Genomic DNA, 20,080 nt, shown 5'->3' with positions numbered 1-20,080 from the left:
AGGGCACATATCTGGGCATTGCTACTGTGAAGGGGCACATATCTGGGCATCACTACTGTGAGGGGGCACATATCTGGGCATCACTACTGTGAGGGGGCACATATCTGGGCATCACTACTGTGTGGTGGCATAAAGGAGGAATAATTAATGTGTGGGCATATGGGGGACTGGGTGGGATTAGGTGTTTAGTTACCTGTATGTTTTGGGCAGAGTTAGAGCCGTGGCCTAACGCCTTTCTTCTTTTCAAAAGTTGGGAGCTATGTATGACCCATTTAACCCTTTCAGGCCTGGTCATTAATAATTTTCACAAAGGACACCAGTACCAGAAACCTGTGGAGACACGGGAAGAGCTGAGCGCCCTGTACACCGCCAGCTCTCAGGACAGGGAGCCGCGCCATCGCTTCGCCACTATACTGCGGACGAATCCATGTTATGAATTGTAGGGAGAGAACTGCCCCTCCCTTGTGAATGGATGCGTCCGGCCGTCTTCCGGGACGCCGCTGTGTGTACCAGGTAGTGTGTTGTGCGCGGCGCTGCCTACTGGCGTGTATGTCATGTGTTCTACTGGCCGGTGGAGGGCGTTACTGAGCAGTGTGGCTGCTGTGGTCCCCTTTGTAATGGCGCGGGCTGTGCGCTCATCAGTAATATCGTGCAGCCGCTGCCGGAGTCAGGTTTGAATGCACTGCGCGTGCTCACAGCTCTGTTCACTTGTACCAGGATGGGGCATTAAAGGGTTTGTCTAGTTTTTTGGTACATGTGAATAGATCTCTGCTCCCGCTGTACTGTCTTCATTAGTCTTTGGGTCCCAGTCCTTCAGCTTCCACAAGGATGGGATCAGGCAGGCTGCTGCTGCCGCCAGTGGCTGGTCTCACGGTGACCCCCTGTGCAGTGCGTCAGTGCTGATTCATGTGCAACGTGTGGTCACGTGACAGCTGAGGCCTGTCACTGGCTGCAGAAGTCTAGTACAGCCAGTCTGGGAGCCACGGAGTCAGAGCAGCGGGAAGCAGGCAACAAGTACCGCTTGGGAATAAAAAAAAAAAAACCTGGACAACCGCTTTAAAGAAATGTCTCACCTCTTTTTACCCTATAGAGATGCGGACATGCACGGCTAGATCGCCGCTAGCCTGTCCGTAATATACCTGTCCCATATCTCTGTGTGGTTTTAGTGAGTGTAAAAAATTATTTTATATATTCGTAAAGCAGCCTGGTAAGGAGCCCCAGGGGCTGCACTAACCGCTCTGGAGCCCAGCACCGCCTGTAACCAGGAGTCTCCTCCTTACTGACAAAGTCAGATCACCGTAATCTCATGCATGCGCAGTTCCTTCCCTGAGGCTGATGCCAGCACAGGGAAGGAACACTATGCAGGCACTGCGCATGCGCGAGCTCGCGGTGATCTGACTTTGTGAGCAAGGAGGAGACTCCTGGTTACAGGCGGTGCTGGGCTCCTCCACAGGGGGGCACGGCTGGGCTGCAGAACAGTTAGTGCAGTGAATGTGAGGTAGGGCTGCAGTAAACAAATATTTTTGTAATCGAGTATTCTATCGATTATATTTCTCGATTCATCGAGTAATCTAATAAGAAAAAGCTACTTAAAATAACGTACGTAATTAGGCATGTATAAAGTTATTGGTTTGAAGGGGTTAATGGAAACACCTTGGCATTAGGCATGTATAAAGTTATTGGTTTGAAGGGGTTAATAACTTTATACATGCCTAATGCCAAGGTGCTTCCATTAACCCCTCCAAACCCAATGGGCATGTATAAAGTTATTGGTTTGAAGAGGTTAATGAAAGCACCTTGGAGGTGCCTTCATTAACCCCTCTCTAAACCAATAACTTTATACATGCCAAGGTGGTGCCTGCAGCCTCCATTAACCACTCTCTCTCCATCTGCCTTTCATTTCAATATCTGCCCCCCCCCCCCAGCCTCTGATCTGCCTCCCCCCCAGCCTCTGATCTGCCTCCCCCCCAGCCTCTGATCTGCCTCCCCCCCAGCCTCTGATCTGCCTCCCCCCCAGCCTCTGATCTGCCTCCCCCCCAGCCTCTGATCTGCCTCCCCCCCAGCCACTGATCTGCCTCCCCCCCAGCCACTGATCTGCCTCCCCCCAGCCACTGATCTGCCTCCCCCCCAGCCACTGATCTGCCTCCCCCCCAGCCTCTGATCTGCCTCCCCCCCCAGCCTCTGATCTGCCTCCCCCCCCAGCCTCTGATCTGCCTCCCCCCCCAGCCACTGATCTGCCTCCCCCCCCAGCCACTGATCTGCCTCCCCCCCCAGCCACTGATCTGCCTCCCCCCCCCAGCCTCTGATCTGCCTCCCCCCCTCAGCCTCTGATCTGCCTCCCCCCCCCAGCCTCTGATCTGCCTCCCCCCCAGCCTCTGATCTGCCCCCTCTGGTAACGCAAACCCCCCCCCCCCTCCCCAGTATTAATCATTGGTGGCAGTGGCCACAGGGTCGTCGTCCCCCCCCCCCCCCCCCACCATCATTGGTGGCAGTTTGCAGTTCCGATCGGAGCCCCAGCAGTGTAATGCTGGGGCTCCGATCGGTTACCATGGCAGCCAGGAGTCACGCTACTGAAGTCCTGGCTGCCATGGTATGTTAGTGAGCAGAGAGCAGCGCACGTGCGCTGTGGCCGCCGGTCGCTCCTTCTCATAGGTCTGTGCGGCGCATTGCTAATGCTGTAAGCGCACGTGAGTATAATGCGCTGCTCTCTGCTCACTAATATACCATGGCAGCCAGGACTTCAGTAGCGTGACTCCTGGCTGCCATGCAAACTGCCACCAATGATGGGGGGGAGGAGGGGGATCCTGTGGGATATGGCCGGCACATTCATTGGTGGCGCAGTGGCCACAGTCTCTCCCCTCCTCCTCCTACTCTGTCCTCATTGGTGTTCAGCGGCAGCCGCGCACAGTGGGGAGGGAGAGACTCCGGCCTCCTCCCTCCGCTGTGCCGGCCGACACGGAAGCGGTGAGTGAGACGTTTAATTTCACTCCCGCTCCGTGATCATGTGATGTAACGATTACTCGATGCAGGGAAATTTTTTGACTCTATTTAATCGAGTTATTCGAATAATCGTTTCAGCCCTAATGTGAGGTGAGATGACACATTCCTTTTAAGGGGTTGTGCAACGTTGGAACATTTTTTTTTTTTTAACTAGACCCCCACAGAGATGGCCAGACCTGCAGTTGTGATCATAGTCCTGGCTCCACTGCAGATTTCACAATTTACAATGCAGAGGGGATCATTTGCTGTATTGTGCACACGTAGCAGATGTAGCGGTTCTGCTGGGAATTATCAGAAGCATGCGGTTCTGCTGCAGATTTCACGGGTACTTTCACACTAGCGTTTTTCTTTTCCGGTATTGAGTTCCGTCCTAGGGGCTCAATACCTGGAAAAGAACTGATCAGTTTTATCCTAATGCATTGTGAATGGAGAGCATTCCGTTCAGGATGCATCAGTTCAGTCCCTCTTATGTTTTTTGGACGGAGAAAATTCTGCAACATGCTGTAGTTTTTCTCTCCAGCCAAAAATCCTGAACACTTGCCGGAATGCTGGATCCGGCATTAAAATTTCCGCATTGATGGATCTGGTCTTCCGGTCCACGCACGCACAGACCTTTAAATCTGTGAAAAAAAGAAATACCGGATCCGTTTTTCCAGATGACAACCGGAAAGACGGATCCAGATTGCTGCCGAAATCCTCTGCCGCAAGTTTGAAAGTAGCCTAACTCCACACAATGATTAGCACGCGGATTTGCTGCATGAAATGTCCGCAGCGCGTGGATGAGACTTGTTAACATACTGTACTTTGTTGCGGATCCGACAGCTAGAATTCCTGGACAAATACAGTGTATAGTGGAGGGAGTGTGCGCGCGCGCGCATGCACTGGTATGACGTCACATCTAATAGGTTGTATGGCGCTGTAATATAGCCGTGTGCAGACAGCTGGCTGTACACACAAAGATGTTTGAGTTCAGATTTGGGCCATATAGCTAAGGCCAGGTTGACATCACCGTTTCTGTTCTTCTGATCCGTCAGAAAAATAAAGAAAAAACGACCCTGTATTTTAAGCATCCGTTATGCTCAGTTAGGCACACTTGGCATCCCTTATTTTGCCGTTCTGCGGCCACATCTCCAACCCGTCCCCATTATAGTGAATGCGGCCAGGCCGGACTTCCTGCAGCACACGTGAGTAAGTGTTAGTACAGATCCGACAAACCTAACGCTAACGTGAAAGTATTTCTGGCACAGATTGCGGTGCAAAGGTTATTTGCGCCGTAATCAAACATTTTCCTGCTCACAAAAAGTGGGCGGGAAAGGGACGGCAGGCGAGTCTCATTCATCATTTTCTACGCCTGTTTCAGGCATAGAAAATGGTCTAAATGTGACACAGCTCAGAAGCTGGCTGTCATTTAGGCCTCACGCACACAATCGCTGTTTTGGTCCGCATCAGAGCCGCAGTTTTTGCGGCTCGGGTGCGGACCCATTCACTTCAACGGGGCCTGCAAAAGATGCGGACAGGACTCTGTGTGCTGTCCGTATCCGTTGCTCCGTTCCATGGCCCTGCAAAAAAAAATATAACATGTCCTATTCTTGTCCATTTTGCGGACAAGAATAGGCATTTCTACAATGGGCCGCCTGTTCATTTCCGCAAATTGCGGAAGGCACACGGGCGGCTTCCGTGGTTTGCGGATCCGCAAAAAACGGAACGTCAAGTGCATGGGGCTATAGACTGGTGCTGCATACGTCGACGTTATGGCGATGTCGGCACCTCTTCGTAACTTCGGCGGATCCACCACCAGCTATACGGGATATTAAGACTGAGTCTAAAATGCCAGTCTTAGTAAATGACCCCCTAAATGTATACTGTGGAGACGTATCGTAAACAGTGGATACGTCCTCCATAAATAACTGAAAAACTAGAATGTTTTTGGTCCATATTGGGCTATGCTGTTCAGCACACGGATAATAACGAGTCTGGAAACGCTGCTGGATATTATGGCCGCAACAATCGGACTGCCCGTTTAGTAATTTAATTTAAAGATCTTACACTACAGTATGTTAAAGGGATTCTGTCACCAGCTAGCTGACATTAGTGATGTGCTAATGTCAGCTGAACCGAACTAGCCTATTCCTACTTTTATCTATGCCCCCGTTACTTCAGAGAGAGAACTTTTGTAATATGCCAATTGGCCTCTAGGTGCAGGGGGGCGTTGAACCTGCTCCTAGAGGCTCCGTTCTCCCACCTCTGGCCACGCCCTGCTACACTAGATTGACAGGGGCAGGCAGTGTTGGTCTCCTACTGCCGGCCCTGTCTGCCATGTAAATGTCGCGCCTGCGCCGATTACTGAACGGCGCGAGATTTCCCCAGCGCACAGGGCCGGTAGTTAGAGGTGAAGGCTGCCTGGCCCTGTCAATCTAGCGTAGCAGGGCGTGGCCAGAGGTGGGAGAACGGAGCCTCTAAGAGCAGGGGCAACGCCCTCCCCCCCGCCCTGCACCTAGAGGCTAATTAGCATATTATAAAAGTTAGATTTCTGGAATAATGGGGGCATAGATAAAAGTAGGAACATCGCTAATGTCAGCTAGTTTATTAGGGTTAATTCTGATGAGAGAAATCCTTTTAAAGGGTTTCTACCACCAGAAATACTGTTATGTAGCTGACTGACATTAGCGATGCGCCCATGTCAGCACTACATAACAGTATGTTTCTAACATTAGTCCCTGCAGCCGTTTTAGTTAAAAATGCACTTTTGTTATATGCTAATGAGCCTCTAGGTGCTATATGGGCGGTCTTTACTAAGACTGACTACGTCACAGTGAGGAAGGCCCTCACTGTGACGTAGTTGGCGCAGGCGCAGTGAGGAAGCCGGCACCAGGATTGCATCATTCACTCACTGCGCCTGCGCCGAAGTGAACGGCGCAGGCGCGGGAATTCGCCAATGATGCAGGGAACAGTGGCATTAATCAAGAGGAGCTGGGCGGGCACAACACTGGACCTGGGCGGAATACAGAGTGAGTGGACTGAGGCTCTAGGTGCTGATTTTACGCCCACATAGCACCTAGAGGCTCATTAGCATATAACAAAAGTGCATTTTTAACTAAAACGGCTGCAGGGACTAACATTAGAAACATACTGTTATGTAGATCTGACATGGGCGAACCTATGAAAGTGTGCCCGCATGGTTGAGAAAAATGATGTATTAATATATGCAAATGAGCCTCTAGTAGCAATGGGGGCGTCGCCATTACACCTAGACACTCGGCTCTCTCTGCAGCTGCCGCACACTCTGCACTTTGACTGATAGGGCCCAGCAGAATAAACAGGATCATGCCTTGCCCTGATTTCTCCTAAAGGCAATCAAAGTGCAGCAGGCATGGACGTTGTAGAGAGAGCACTGAGCTTCTAGGTGTAACAGCAACGCTCCCATTGCTCATAAACAGGGTGGACTGGGAACTTAAATTGGCCCTGGAAAAAAATCTAAAAGTGGCCCCGTTTTGGGGTCAAATTTACAGAAGGCAGGGCCAACACAAAAAGGCGGGCCAGCAATATCATATTGTGGCACAGAGCCGAATACCACAGTGCATCACAAAATAGTGCCCCAGCAGCACAGAAGACCTCCCCAAAAACTGTCACTATGTGGAGGCCGGCCCAGCTGCCATGTTCTGTCCTCCTACCCCAGTTGCCTCAGGATGGCAATACGCTTGAATTCATAAGTCATAAAGGGAGCATCATATCATTACTTAGCTAACTGGCAGTCATGAGGAGGTCTCAGGTAGCCCCTTGAGCATCGGCCCGCTGGGAAGTTTCCCTGTAGGGTCTATGGCCATTCTCCCTCTGCTCTTAGATGTTTAACCACTTGAGGACCACAGGTTTATACCCTCCTAGTGACCAGGCCCTTTTTTACAAATCGGCCCTCCACAACTTTAACGGTTTATTGCTCGGTCATGCAACTTGGCACCCAAATGAATTTTACCTCCTTTTCTTCTCACAAATACAGCTTTCTTTTGGTGGTATTTGATTGCTGCTAAGATTTTTCGTTTTTCTGATATTAATCAAAAAAAAGACCGCAATTTTCTCAAAAAATTTGTATTTGTAACTTTTTCTGGTAAAATTGTTCAAATATAATTACATTTCTATACAAGTTTGTGTCAGAATTTATTGTGCTTCATGTCTTTGATAAAAAAAATCCAATAAGTGTATATTTATTGGTTTGCGCAAAAGTTATAGCGTTTACAAACTATGGTACAAAAATGGGAATTTCCACATTTTGAAGCAGCTCTGACTTTCTGAGCCCCTGTCATGTTTCTTGAGGTGCTAGAATGCCAGGATTGTATAAATACCCCCCAAATTACCCAATTTTAGAAAGAAGACACCCCAAAGTATTTGCGGAGGGGCATAGTGAGTTCATGTATGATTTAATTTTTTTTTCACAAGTTAGCGGAAAATGACACTTTCTGAGGAAGAAAAATAATAATAAAGTTTCCATTTCTGCTAACTTCTGACAAAAAAAATTAAAAATCTCCCATGGACTCACTATGCCCCTCAGTGAATACCTTGGGGTGTCTACTTTCCGAAATGGGGTCATTTATGGGGTGTGTTTACTGTTCTGGCATTTTGGGCGGGGCTAAATTGTGAGCAACCCTGTAAAGCCTAAGGCCTCTTTCACACGGGCGTCAGTTTTTTTGCCCGGATAAGAGCCGGGTGCGTTGCGGGAAAATGTGCAATTTTTGCGCGCGAGTGCAAAACATTGTCATGCGTTGCACTCGCGTGAGAAAAATCGCACATGTTTGGTACCCAAACCCGAACTTCTTCACAGAAGTTCGGGCTTGATGTTCTGAAGATTGCTATTATTTTCCCTTATAACATGGTTATAAGGGAAAATAATAGCATTCTGAATACAGAATGCATAGTAAAACAGCGCTAGAGGGGTTAAATATTATTATTTTTTAACTCACCTTAGTCCACTTGATCGCGAAGCCGGCATCTCCTTGTGTCTCCTCTGCTGATGAACAGGACCTGTGGTGAGCTGCTGCATTAAATACCGGTTAAGGACCTTTGATGACGTCACTCCGGTCATCACATGGTCTTTTACCATGGTGAATCACCATGGTAAAAGCTTCATGTGACATACCATGTGATGACCGGAGTGACGTCATCAAAGGTCATTAACCGGTATTTAAAAGTGTCACGCATGGTATCGCCGTACTCAGAAGAAGTAGGGCAATATGTTTTGGGGTGTATTTTTACATATACCCATGCTGGGTGAGAGAAATATCTCTGTAAATTGACAACTTTGTATAAATTTTTTATTAAAGTTGTCATTTACAGAGATATTTCTCACACACAGTATGGGTATATGTAAAAATACACCCCAAAACACATTGCCCTACTTCTTCTGAGTACGGCGATACTACATGTGTGACACTTTTTTGCAGCCTAGGTGCACAAAGGGGCCCAAATTCCAATGAGTACCTTTAGGATTTCACAGGGCATTTTTACGCATTTGGATTCCGTGAGGGGTATGGCTGAGTTCATGTAAGATTACATTTTTTGTCACAAGTTAGTGGAATATGAGACTTTGTAAGACTAAAAAAAAAACTTGTGACAAAAAACTAACTTTTTCTGCTAACTTGTGACAAAAAAAAAATCTTCTATGAACTCGCCATGCCCCCCAAAAGTGATCTTTATAGCGCCGCAGCGATTTTGCGGTGTTTTTGCAGTGATCAGAAAAAATGATAATTCTGTCACTGCGGTGGGACAGACTGAATGCAAGTGTGGGCACAAGATCAGGCCTGATCGGGTGAACACTGCGTTTTTTGTAGAGCCTAAGGTGACCCTAATGTACTGATATAGATCTGATTGCGATCAGTCTTGATCATTTACAGATACTATATAGTACTAGTGCTGATTAGTAATCTGTGGAGCATGACTGGTTTAAAATCTGAATTTGTGTTACGAGAGGTGACAGAATCCCTTTAAGGCCCTATGATGACTAATGACCCTATACAGAGGTAATCCTACGTTCCATAATACAGTATGTGTTTTTGGCCTAATGTAAGAGTTCAGAAATAGGGGGCAGGACAGTTCTCTTCCAGTGTTTCACTATGAAGATCTTAGCAGATACTCACACATGAGAAGCTACAGTATTGTACTATCAGAGTGTGGTAGGTCCGCATGGCCGATATGGACCAATTAATAGGGATCCTCAAAACCTCAGGGAGCATAAACAAGACCTGGTTCCAGTAAGATTTGATGAGAGTACAATCCCAGAATATATGTGCCTCTTGTACAAGGCATCTCCAACAAAGATCGGATGCTGTGGGGTAAATAATGGCCTCTGCCCGGAGTATAGAACCAGCGGTATAAAGTTATATAGACGGTCTAAATGAGAAATGCTTTAGAAAGCACAGCGGGTAGGGTAAGTGGTTTCTTCACAGTTGTGTTTCCACTTTTTTTGAGCATACAACTTAGTGTATTCCTATGGATTGATTGCACGTGTTCCCCAACAAAAGTCCTTGCCAGCTACAAAATGACTAACTGTTATGTGTCTGGGCTGGGTCAGTTTTCTACCAAGTTTGCGTTTTAATTCACTCTCACCATTTTCAGAATGCCTACAAAAAGAAGACACATACCAACCCTGGATGATGAAGAGGTTGATGAGAAGAAAGTATCTGGAATTCGGAGGGAAAACGCCTCAGTCTCTAGCAAATATTTCCAGAGCCAGAAAATGCGTCTCTTATCTGACTTCTACAATAAGCCCTGCATTGAGCTGGCAAAGTCTTTCTTGGGACAGGTAATACTGCATTTAGTCCCCGTAATACATTATGCCTCTGATAATAAAGGTCCTGATGCATGCTGAAGCTCCACTACTTTGCTGCAGCACAGGAGAACCTGACACAACTCCACCTGTAGCATAGAAACATAGAATGTGTCGGCAGATAAGAACCATATGGCCCATCTAGTCTGCCCAATATACTGAATACTATGGATAGCCCCTGGCCCTATCTTATATGAAGGATGGCCTTATGCCTATCCCATGCATGCTTAAACTCCTCCACTGTATTTGCAGCTACCACTTCTGCAGGAAGGCTATTCCATGCATCCACTACTCTCTCAGTAAAGTAATACTTCCTGATATTACTTTTAAACCTTTGCCCCTCTAATTTAAAACTATGTCCTCTTGTAGCAGTTTTTCTTCTTTTAAATATTCTCTCCTCTTTTACCTTGTTGATTCCCTTTATGTATTTAAATGTTTCTATCATATCCCCTCTGTCTCGTCTTTCTTCCAAGCTATACATGTTAAGGTCCTTTAATCTTTCCTGGTAAGTTTTATCCTGCAATCCATGTACCAGTTTATTAGCTCTTCTCTGAACTCTCTCCAAAGTATCAATATCCTTCTGGAGATATGGTCTCCAATACTGAGCACAATACTCCAGATAACCAATATGTTATAGGCATACTCCCAACATCATGCCCTATTGGCATCAAGGCTTCTATACTGTAAGGGTGCATGTGGGATGGCCGTGTCCATGTTGCGGGCACAGGGTGTATGCACACCGCCTTCAAGTCCGTGCCTAGACACTTCAAAAGGTAGAATGCGTCTTATCTTTCACCGGATCTCTCTGATCCCGGACCCATTGAAGTCATGATGCAGGGTGCTGATGGCCAGTTCCCAATTTTAGCGGATCAGTGGTTTACGGTCCCCAAGGCAGGCACGGCCTAAGAACTATACATCTGTGAAAGAGTCTACCTCAGGACTTGGTCACAGCAGGACTAGTGGACGCTTTTAAAAAGGGATAAGATTTCTTAAAATTAGATAACACTAATGCTTATGAAAATGTGTAGAAATCTCATTCCCCTTTCCTAAAATTGACCTCCCTGGGTTGAACTTGATGGACTTATATAACTTTTTTTCTACAGCGTTAACTAAGTAACTATGTATAAGTTATGAAAAATAGTTCCATTTATCAAAATTGTATGTGTCCAAATAATTGACTCCACCTCTCCCTCCCCCCCTACCCAGAATAAAATGCCCCATCCAAATGATACGTTTGTACTCTGTTGGCTTTGGACACATGCCACAGTAGTCCTTCTGTTAAAGGGAACCTGTCACCTCAAAAACGTATATAAAATGGCCAGCATTACCTCATAGTAGCCCCCAGTCTGTTAATAAGCATATGTTTGATCCTTTAGTCTGATGCTCTATAGGTTAAAAAAAAACTATGTTTTAATACGCCATCATAGCTATCTTGCCATTCAGCTTCAAGTCAAGGTAAGCACCCCCCTAACTGTCCCCTCTTACCTTGTTCTGTGGCTTGGTTTCACAAAAAATTGATCTTTTAAAATATGCAAATGAATTCACTACCAGCAAGTAGGGCGTCTACTTGCTGATAGCCGCCGCATCCTCCTTTAAAAAAAATGCCCCCTCCTCCTGCTGATTGACAGGGCCAGGGAGCGCTCTCCTCCGGCTGGCCCTGTCTGCAATTCAAATCCTGCGCCTGCACCTCATTCGGTGCAGGCGCTCTGAGAGAAGGTCGCTCGCTTCCTCAGCACTCCCTCAGTGCGCCTGCGCCGATGACTTCTTCTCTTTCGGGTTTAGAGGTGACGTCATCGGCGCAGGCGCACTGAGGGAGTGCTGAGGAAGCGAGCGTCCTTCTCTCAGAGCGCCTGCGCCGAATGAGGTGCAGGCGCGGGATTTGAATTGCAGACAGGGCCAGCCGGAGGAGAAGGAGAGGAGTGTTTTTTAAAGGAGGATGCGGCGGTTACCAGCAAGTAGACGCCCTACTTGCTGGTAGTGAAGTCATTTGCATATTTTAAAAGATTGATTTCTAGTGAAACCAAGCCACAGAACAAGGCAAGAGCCCTATATAGGGAATAGTCGTCCAATAAGGATTTTAATATGCCCAAAAATGAAAAATGAGTTTTGGAGGGTGACAGAAGCCCTTTAAAACATTTGTTTTTTGAACCTATAGAGCATCAGACTAAAGGATCAAACATATGATTATTAACAGACTGGTGGCTACTATGAGGTAATGCTGGCCATTTTATATGCGTTTTTAAGTAGAGGAGCATACACACCTCTCTGCTAATCCAGTATAGCGGTTTGCTTCCTGTACCTGTGCAATGCGCTGCGCATGTGCACCATTGTTGTTATGATTGAACAGGGTATGCATGCATAATTTCAGCTGCACTTACTCCTGCCATTTGTGGCACTCGGTCAGCTATGTGTTGGGTACAGCTGAAAGTGTGCAGGGCGGACCACTCAAACTACCCATGATAAATGTATAGTAAGAATCAAGATAACTTTCAAGTAGTATTTGGCCAGTAGTAGGGTCACACCGGGTATCAAAATACTGATACATTTCTGAAACCCGCAAAGCGCAGTGCACGCCACGTTCTCATCAGCAGCCGCACAGTGCAGAAGGAGGGAGAGCGTCCCTCCCTCCTAACTGTGACACGGCTGGCCACTGCCACCAATGAAATAGCAGAGTGGCCTAATCGGGTTGTCAGGGAGTGAAGGGGGAGAATAGGAGGGCAGAGGAGAGAAAAATTTACTGCGGTCCTTGCAGTGCTGGAAGCTGATAAGTTAAAGGCCCTTTGATGTCATTGCCATGTGACCAATAACATCTACTTGTTACTGGTCACATGGTGATGACACCATCAAAGGTCCTTTAATGGGGTTCTGCAACTTGTTTAAACTGATGATCTATCCTCTGGATATAAAAAATAAAAACAATAAAAAAATAAACATCAGGTATTGCCAGGTCCGAAAATGTCAGAACTATTAAAATATTTAAAAAATGTTCCTGGGTGGTGAACACCCTAATGGAAAGAATGATAAAAACACGCAATTCATCATTTTATTTGTCATCTTGTCCCCTTAAAAACATTGAATAACTGGGATCACAAAGTTGTATGTACCCCAAAAATGGTATGAATAAAAACAACAGTTTGTCCCGCAAAAAACAAGCCCTCATATAGCTCTGTAGACTGAAAATTAAAAAGTTATGGCTGTCAGGAAATGCTGATGGAAAGAAAATTTTTTTTTTTCAAGGTTTTTTAAAGTTTTAAAAACTATACAAGTTTGGTATCACCGTAATCGTATTGAGCCGGCAGCATGAAGTTAATGTGTAGGTATTTTATCAAAATTTTGGTATTGTGGCAACACTAGCCAGTAGTAGTTTTCTAGAAGGGAAAGCAGGTAGTTACACGGTCTGAAATCCTTTCCCGATCCATTCTGCCTCCTGACAGTGTAAAGTGCTACAGAGCTGTGGGTGACTATTTTGAAGGCGGGTGAATGGACTGTGCATTTGCAATATAACGTATGCTTTTATATGTGACTTTGATACACGTAATGTTCTTTGATATTAATAATTGGGGTGCGGGGTGCCAGGAGTAGCCATGTACCTTGTGGGACCTTTTAAATCCTATTTTAAAAAGTAATGTGTAGACTACATAACCTAAGTGGCCAAAACAACAGTAAGTCATGCCTCAGGTCTTATTGTGGTCTCCTCCAGTACTGCAGTGTGACAGAGCAGCATGTTCTGTGCCCTTCTAGGCGATCACAATTCTGCATTGATCCTCTTTTAGTTTTTGTATTTTCATGTCTGTAAGCAGAATCTCCATTGTCTGTTTTGTCGGTCAGATTTTGGTCCGCAGGCTCCCAGATGGGACGGAACTTCGTGGGACAATTGTAGAAACAGAGTCCTATTTAGGAGGGGAAGATGAAGCTTCACATTCAAGAGGAGGAAAGAGGACAGAACGAAATGTAGCAATGTTCATGGAACCTGGGACCATATACGTTTATCAGATTTATGGCATGTATTTCTGTATGAACGTTTCCAGTCAGGGTGAGTAAGGAACTTCTGCAGACAATATAATGTAGATGGACCCATAAGGTTGAGGGTTTCTACTCATCAAAATAACTTCTAGAACACGCTATTTGTAAATTAGACAAGATCTATAAGGTTGAAAAGCCTGATCTCTTTTGGGGGAAAAGCAGTTTTACTGGACACGCATAACATCAAACGTACTATTAATAACTTGTAAAGGAGTTGTCCCGTTATTAATGTAAGAAATGAAACTCAGACATCATGTACATGACACCTTCTTTCTTGTACCTTAAATGGATCCAGAGCTCTCACCATATATTGCTCCAATTGCTCTGCTGGATTTATTTCCACTGACAGCTCAAAGGGCTTGTCCTTTTTCAGGGGTTTGTCCTCTCTGCTCCAGCTGGTGGCACTTGATGGATGTGTGTCCACCTCAGGAGGTGGACAGAGAAATTAGAAGAATAGCAAACAGCAGTTGGCACTATGCAGATACATTTTATTGAATAACTTAGTGGCTATATGACATTTTTAATCACATCCAATTAAAAACGTATTCAGATACAGATGCCAGTTTGAAAACTGTAGAATATTTTTCATGGAGCATCCCCTTTAAAGAGGACCTTTCATCTGTTTTACTTATAGGAGCTAAATACCTGTACTTGCGCTGATGCTGCCACCCAGTTTTTTGTTGTTTTTTAACATCGCTCCTAAAGTTTTCACGCTCAGTATGCTATGGTAATACCGAGCATCTGAACAGGGAGGGGGAGACGCCAGGGTTTCTCAATGAGCAATGACAATCACATCGGAGGGTGTCACAGCCAGGGAGGAAAAACCTTTGGTGTCTCCTCCTCCCTGTACCGATGCTCAGTATTAGCAGGGGGGCACAGCTGGGAGTAGGGGCGATGTTTAAAAAAAAAACAACTGGTGGCAGCATCAGTACAGGTATTTAGCTCCTATAAGTAAAACAGATGAAAGGTCCTCTTTAAGCTCATTTGAGACTTTTTTCTATATGTAGGCCCATTTCATAAATGCAACCAAAAAACTAAAGAATTTATGACATATGTATTATACTATTAAAAGGGACACACACACACATATATATATATATATATATATATATATATTTTTTTTTTTACCACACATAAACAATCTACTGTAATCTTCTGCCCTTTCATACAGGGCAACATGAATCCTAAAGCATGGTGAGTTTACACAGCCGGCGCATCCTCTCAGTAATGCAGCCTTAGTTTGGTTCTCCCTTTGGTCAGGTTATAAGCACGTTGACCTGCCTATTCACACACCATCTGCTGTGTGGACCACAACTCTGTGAGACCTTCTCATGGACTTTCAAAGAAAAGAAGACTTTCGTCCGCACAGCAGAAGCTGTGTGAATCAGTAGGTCAGTGTGCTGATCGACTGACTAACGGGGGACCTAACATAGGCTGCATTACTGAGAGGATGTGCCAGTTGAGTAAACCCACCATACTATAATATACATGGTGTTTGCTACTCACAGGCAGAAGAATAAGTATTGCTTTAACTTTTTTGTTTGGAGTTTTAGCATGGCAGACAGTTTCACATAATACAGCATCCAAAGGCACCTCCTTTGTAGTGATTCACTTAGGCCTCTTTCACACGGGCGTCAGTTTTTTTGCCCGGATAAGAGCCGGGTGCGTTGCGGGAAAATGCGCGATTTTCCCGCGCGAGTGCAAAACATTGTCATGCGTTGCACTCGCGTGAGAAAAATCGCGCATGTTTGGTACCCAAACCCGAACTTCTTCATAGAAGTTCGGGCTTGGGATTGATGTTCTGAAGACTGTATTATTTTCCCTTATAACATGGTTATAAGGGAAAATAATAGCATTCTGAATACAGAATGCATAGTAAAACAGCGCTAGAGGGGTTAAAAAAAAAATAATAATAATTTAACTCACCTTAGTCCACTTGCTCGCGATTCCCGGCATCTCCTTGTGTCTCCGAGGCTGATGAACAGGACCTGGGGTGAGCTGCTCCATTAAATGCAGGTTAAGGACCTTCGATGACGTCACTCCGGTCATCACATGGTACGTCACATGATCTTTTACCATGGTGATTCACCATGGTAAAAGACCATGTGATGACCGGAGTGACGTCATCGAAGGTCCTTAAGCTCTATTTAATGGAGCAGCTCACCCCAGGTCCTGTTCATCAGCAGCGGAGACACAAGGAGATGCCGGGCTTCGCGAGCAAGTGGACTAAGGTGAGTTAAATTATTTATTATTTTTTTTAACCCCTCTAGCGCTGTTTTACTATGCATTCTGTATTCAGAATGCTATTATTTTCCCTTATAACCATGTTATAAGGGAAAATAATAATGATCGGGTCTCCATCCCGATGGTCTCGTACTTGCTTGCGGATGCCATCCGATTTTCACACACCCCATTCACTTCTATGGGGCCTGCGTCACGTCAAAATTGGACAATATAGAGCATGCTGCGATTTCAACTGAACGCACAAGTGATGCGTGAAAATCACCGCTCATGTGCACAGCCCCATAGAAATTAATGGGTCAGGATTTAGTGCGGGTGCCATACGTTCGCCGCATGGATCGCACCCGCACGGAAAACTCGCCTGTGTGAAAGGGGCCTTAGAGCAGCACACATTATATTAATCAGTGCGATGCTTTTCTGTGGACAGCTTTATCTAGGACTTTCAAGAGAACATCGGAGCATACTGTTATCCAAATTCTACCTACACCTACTATTATCATGATGATTACCTTTCAGATAACATCTTCCCCCTCACAGCAGCAGTAAACTGACAGTGAGTTCCATATATATATATATATATATATATGTATGAGGTTGACTGCTACAGAAGGACAATATTGTGTATTTAAAGAGGTTTTCTGAGATTATCACATTGATGACCTATCCTCAGGACTCAACTCTGAGGTGCCCTCTGAACAGCTGTTTCACGAGACCACAAGCCATGTAACTGATAAACCAAGTGTCGCAGCCTCTTCATACATCTAATTGGCAGGGGTCCCGGGAGTTGGTTCCTCCCCAATCTCATATTGATGACCCATCCTGAGGATAGGTCATCAATATTATAATCTCAGAAAACCCTTTTATTTTTCAATGGTGTAGTACTGCTGAAATGAACAAAGCAGCAAAAAAAAAAAAATCTTTCTATGATTTCTGAGTAAAAAAAAAAAAAAAAAACCATTGTGATGAAAGTGTCCCTTTAAAGGGGCAGTCCCTCTGCTGAGAATTTTTTAAGACCAGCTCAGATTTGTGTAAAACAATAAAATAAAGGATACTCCCCTTACTATTCCCCTACTTCTACCCTTAGATCTCTTTCACACCAACGATATGGATTGAGTCAGGATCTGTTCAGGAAAAAAACGGATGTTTTTGCACGCAAGTTCAGTCAATCTTGTCAGCGATTGCGTTTAGTCTTTCAATTTTTTTCTGTGTGGATGCAATCAATTTTGGATGCATATTTCACGCACGTGAAAAAAAACCAGAAAAATGCAATCTGTTTTTCAGGCAAGCCCCATTCACCTCTGTGGAACCGCAGCTCCGTGAAAAATGCATAATATAGAACATGCTGCGTTCAGTTTTTCCTGAATGCAGAATTGGTGCGTGAAAAACACTCTATTAAAATGAATGGGTCAGGATTCAGTCCAGATTCTGTGCGTTAGCTTCACGCTTCGCACACAGAAAACTCACTTGTGTGAAAGAGGCCTACAGTGCTTCCTCCTGTACAGCTGGTGTCTCTTTTCCAGGTCCCTCTCAACATGCAGGTAAAGCCAGCTCAGCCAATGATTGGCTGCAGCAGTGACCTGCCTCAGCAGGCATTTCCTGTGTGTCGAGGTGCGACCAGGAAGTGGAGACCAGTGGAGATCCAGGAAGCATTGTAACAGGAGCCCAGGTGAATGGTAAGGTAAGTATCCTTTATTTTGTTTTACAGTGAATAAGGGCTCATGCACATGAACGTATTTTCTTTCTGTGTCCGTTCCATTTTTTTTACGGACTGTATAGGGAACCATTCATTTCAATGGGTCCGCAAAAAAAAATGGAAGTTCAGTTTCCGTAAAAATAGAACTTGTCCTATTATTGTCCACATTACGGACAAGGATAGGACTGTTCTGTTAGGGGCCAGCTGTTCCGTTCTGCAAAACACGAAATGTCATCCATATTCTTTGCTGATCCATTTTTTTGCAGACCGAAAAATAAATACGGTCGTGTGCATGAGCCCTAAAGGGGTGTACTAGACAGATGTTGTTCAGACAATGCTCCGGATTCCACAGCTCTTCACTTTCTGTCCCACCATGACATGCCAGAAATGCCAGGAAAGTCCTGCTTAGCCAGATACTGCCCTTAGTGCTGACCTGCCATAGCCAGTGATTAGCTGAGCAGGCCTTTTCTGACAAGCTGGGACAGGACACGGAGAGCAGCGTCAGAAAGGTGGGGGATCGGTGTCTTTTTTAACTCTTTGTGACACATTTTTTTCAACAAACTATCTATCTGGAACACGCCTTTTACATCAGTATCCTGACAGCTGTCACTCGGAGCAGAGACCACATCATAGCGAATATCCACCGTGGGCACCTACAAGAACAGAATCTGGCAGAATACAACTTCATATTTACACTCCTCCAGATGAGAAAAGACCCACAAAACGTACAGTATGTATGTACAGTTCACCCCAGACCTTACCTAGTGCTGTCAGCAGTTTTGCACAATCAGAGCTGCTACCAGACTTCCTTTAATTGACTTAATGGTAAACAAAAGTCCTAGTGTCTGTCATTTTCATTAGTGTGCCTTTAAAATGTACTGTCATTATCCGTTAGGGACAAAGCCACTATTTTGGTGCAGATTTGCTAAGGAATTGTATTGGAATTTACATATTACACCGAAATGTGAAGTTCCCAGCAAATCAGCACCAAAATCCATATACAGATAGAAGTGGATTTTTGTAAATGAAAATGATGGTACATGTGATGACACCCTTACCAGGTCCCAATATATGCAATATCTGTTTGTTCTTTATGTAGACAGTTCTGTAGAAGTAAATCCTTCATTTATTTTTATTGCACTTTTTAAAGATGAGGGCATAAAGAAGTTTAACAAATACAGAATTCCCTGAAATCAGTTCACTGGTGCTGTAGTCCACGTGCTCTCCTTGTGTGTACCTCATATGACTCCAGTTATGTAATCACATTTTGTGAAGTTCAAGTAAAAGCCAAGGGGAATCATCTTAATGAAGATGTCATTTGTGCCAATTTCCTCTGCCCGCAGGAGATGGAGCTGCTGTCCTTCTGCGCTCCCTAGAGCCGATGGAAGGTCTTGATACAATGAGAAGGTTCAGAAATGCCAAAAGAAATGTGCAGAAGCCTCTAAAAGATAAAGAACTTTGTAACGGACCCTCAAAACTTTGCATGGCATTTGCCATTGAAAAGAATTTTGACCGACGAGACCTTGCAAATGACCAGAGCATATGGCTGGAAGCTGGTCCAGAAATTCCAGAGGAGGACATTGTTTCTTGTGCACGGATAGGGATTAGTAATGCCGGAGAATGGACTCGTAAGCCTCTGCGTTTTTATATTAAAGATAATAAGTTTGTCAGTGTGCGAGACAAAACTGCAGAGATTTCCGTGAATACAGAACATGTATAGGAACATTCATTGGAAGGATTTCATGGCAACTCAAAATCTGCTGTTATAACACTAGTGTCAGTACATTCTGCAAGCTAATGTTTGTAATACACAGAACAGTCAGAGGGTTTCTGTGTTATAATCAGTGGCAAGAGACGGAGCCATAAAATATTCCATAAAAGTAAGAACTGGAATTATCAATTTCATGTTGTATAGTTTCCAGGTATACAATAAAGGGGTTTACCTACAAAAATACTTATTTCCTGTCACCAGTAGTCTGACCGCTGACTATCAGACACTTATTCCCTTAGGGCTATTTCACACGAGCGGATGCCGTGCGTGACATCCGCTGCGTGAATGACAGCCAAGACCCGATGCGGACTGCAGAAGCACGGAGCATTAACATGATTGATAATGCTCCGTGCCTCTCTGTGACCTCTTTACTACAATATCACAGTGAGATAAAGTTGTCACCTGTGATTTCGTAGTAAAGAGGTCACAGAGGGGCACGGAGCATTATCAATCATGTTAATGCTCCGTGCTTCTGCTGTCCGCATCGGGTCTTGGCTGTCATTCACCCAGCGGATGTCACGCACGGCATCCGCTCGTG

General features: G+C 45.1%; 1 protein-coding gene across 4 annotated transcripts in view; it reads left to right on the top strand.

Annotated features, from left to right (window-relative positions):
* Positions 1 to 19,788, top strand: part of MPG (N-methylpurine DNA glycosylase) — a 106,099-nt gene extending 86,311 nt beyond the window's left edge. Inside the window, exons 1-4 of one of the 4 annotated variants that reach the window (XM_044304327.1) lie at positions 464 to 513; positions 9,604 to 9,790; positions 13,643 to 13,847; positions 19,115 to 19,788. In XM_044304327.1, the coding sequence (XP_044160262.1) occupies positions 473 to 513; positions 9,604 to 9,790; positions 13,643 to 13,847; positions 19,115 to 19,491 (810 nt within the window). In that variant the 5' untranslated portion in view covers positions 464 to 472 and the 3' untranslated portion in view covers positions 19,492 to 19,788. Of the gene's footprint in view, positions 1 to 463; positions 514 to 563; positions 672 to 3,498; positions 4,189 to 9,603; positions 9,791 to 13,642; positions 13,848 to 19,114 lie in introns of those variants that run through there. The other 3 variants (XM_044304329.1, XM_044304328.1, XM_044304330.1) reach the window with 3 other exon arrangements.
* The last annotated feature ends 292 nt before the right edge of the window (positions 19,789 to 20,080 follow it).

This window comes from Bufo gargarizans, chromosome 8 (assembly GCF_014858855.1).
Source record: "Bufo gargarizans isolate SCDJY-AF-19 chromosome 8, ASM1485885v1, whole genome shotgun sequence".
NCBI classification, from domain to species: domain Eukaryota; kingdom Metazoa; phylum Chordata; class Amphibia; order Anura; family Bufonidae; genus Bufo; species Bufo gargarizans.
This window is presented reverse-complemented; position numbering and strand designations above follow the sequence as displayed.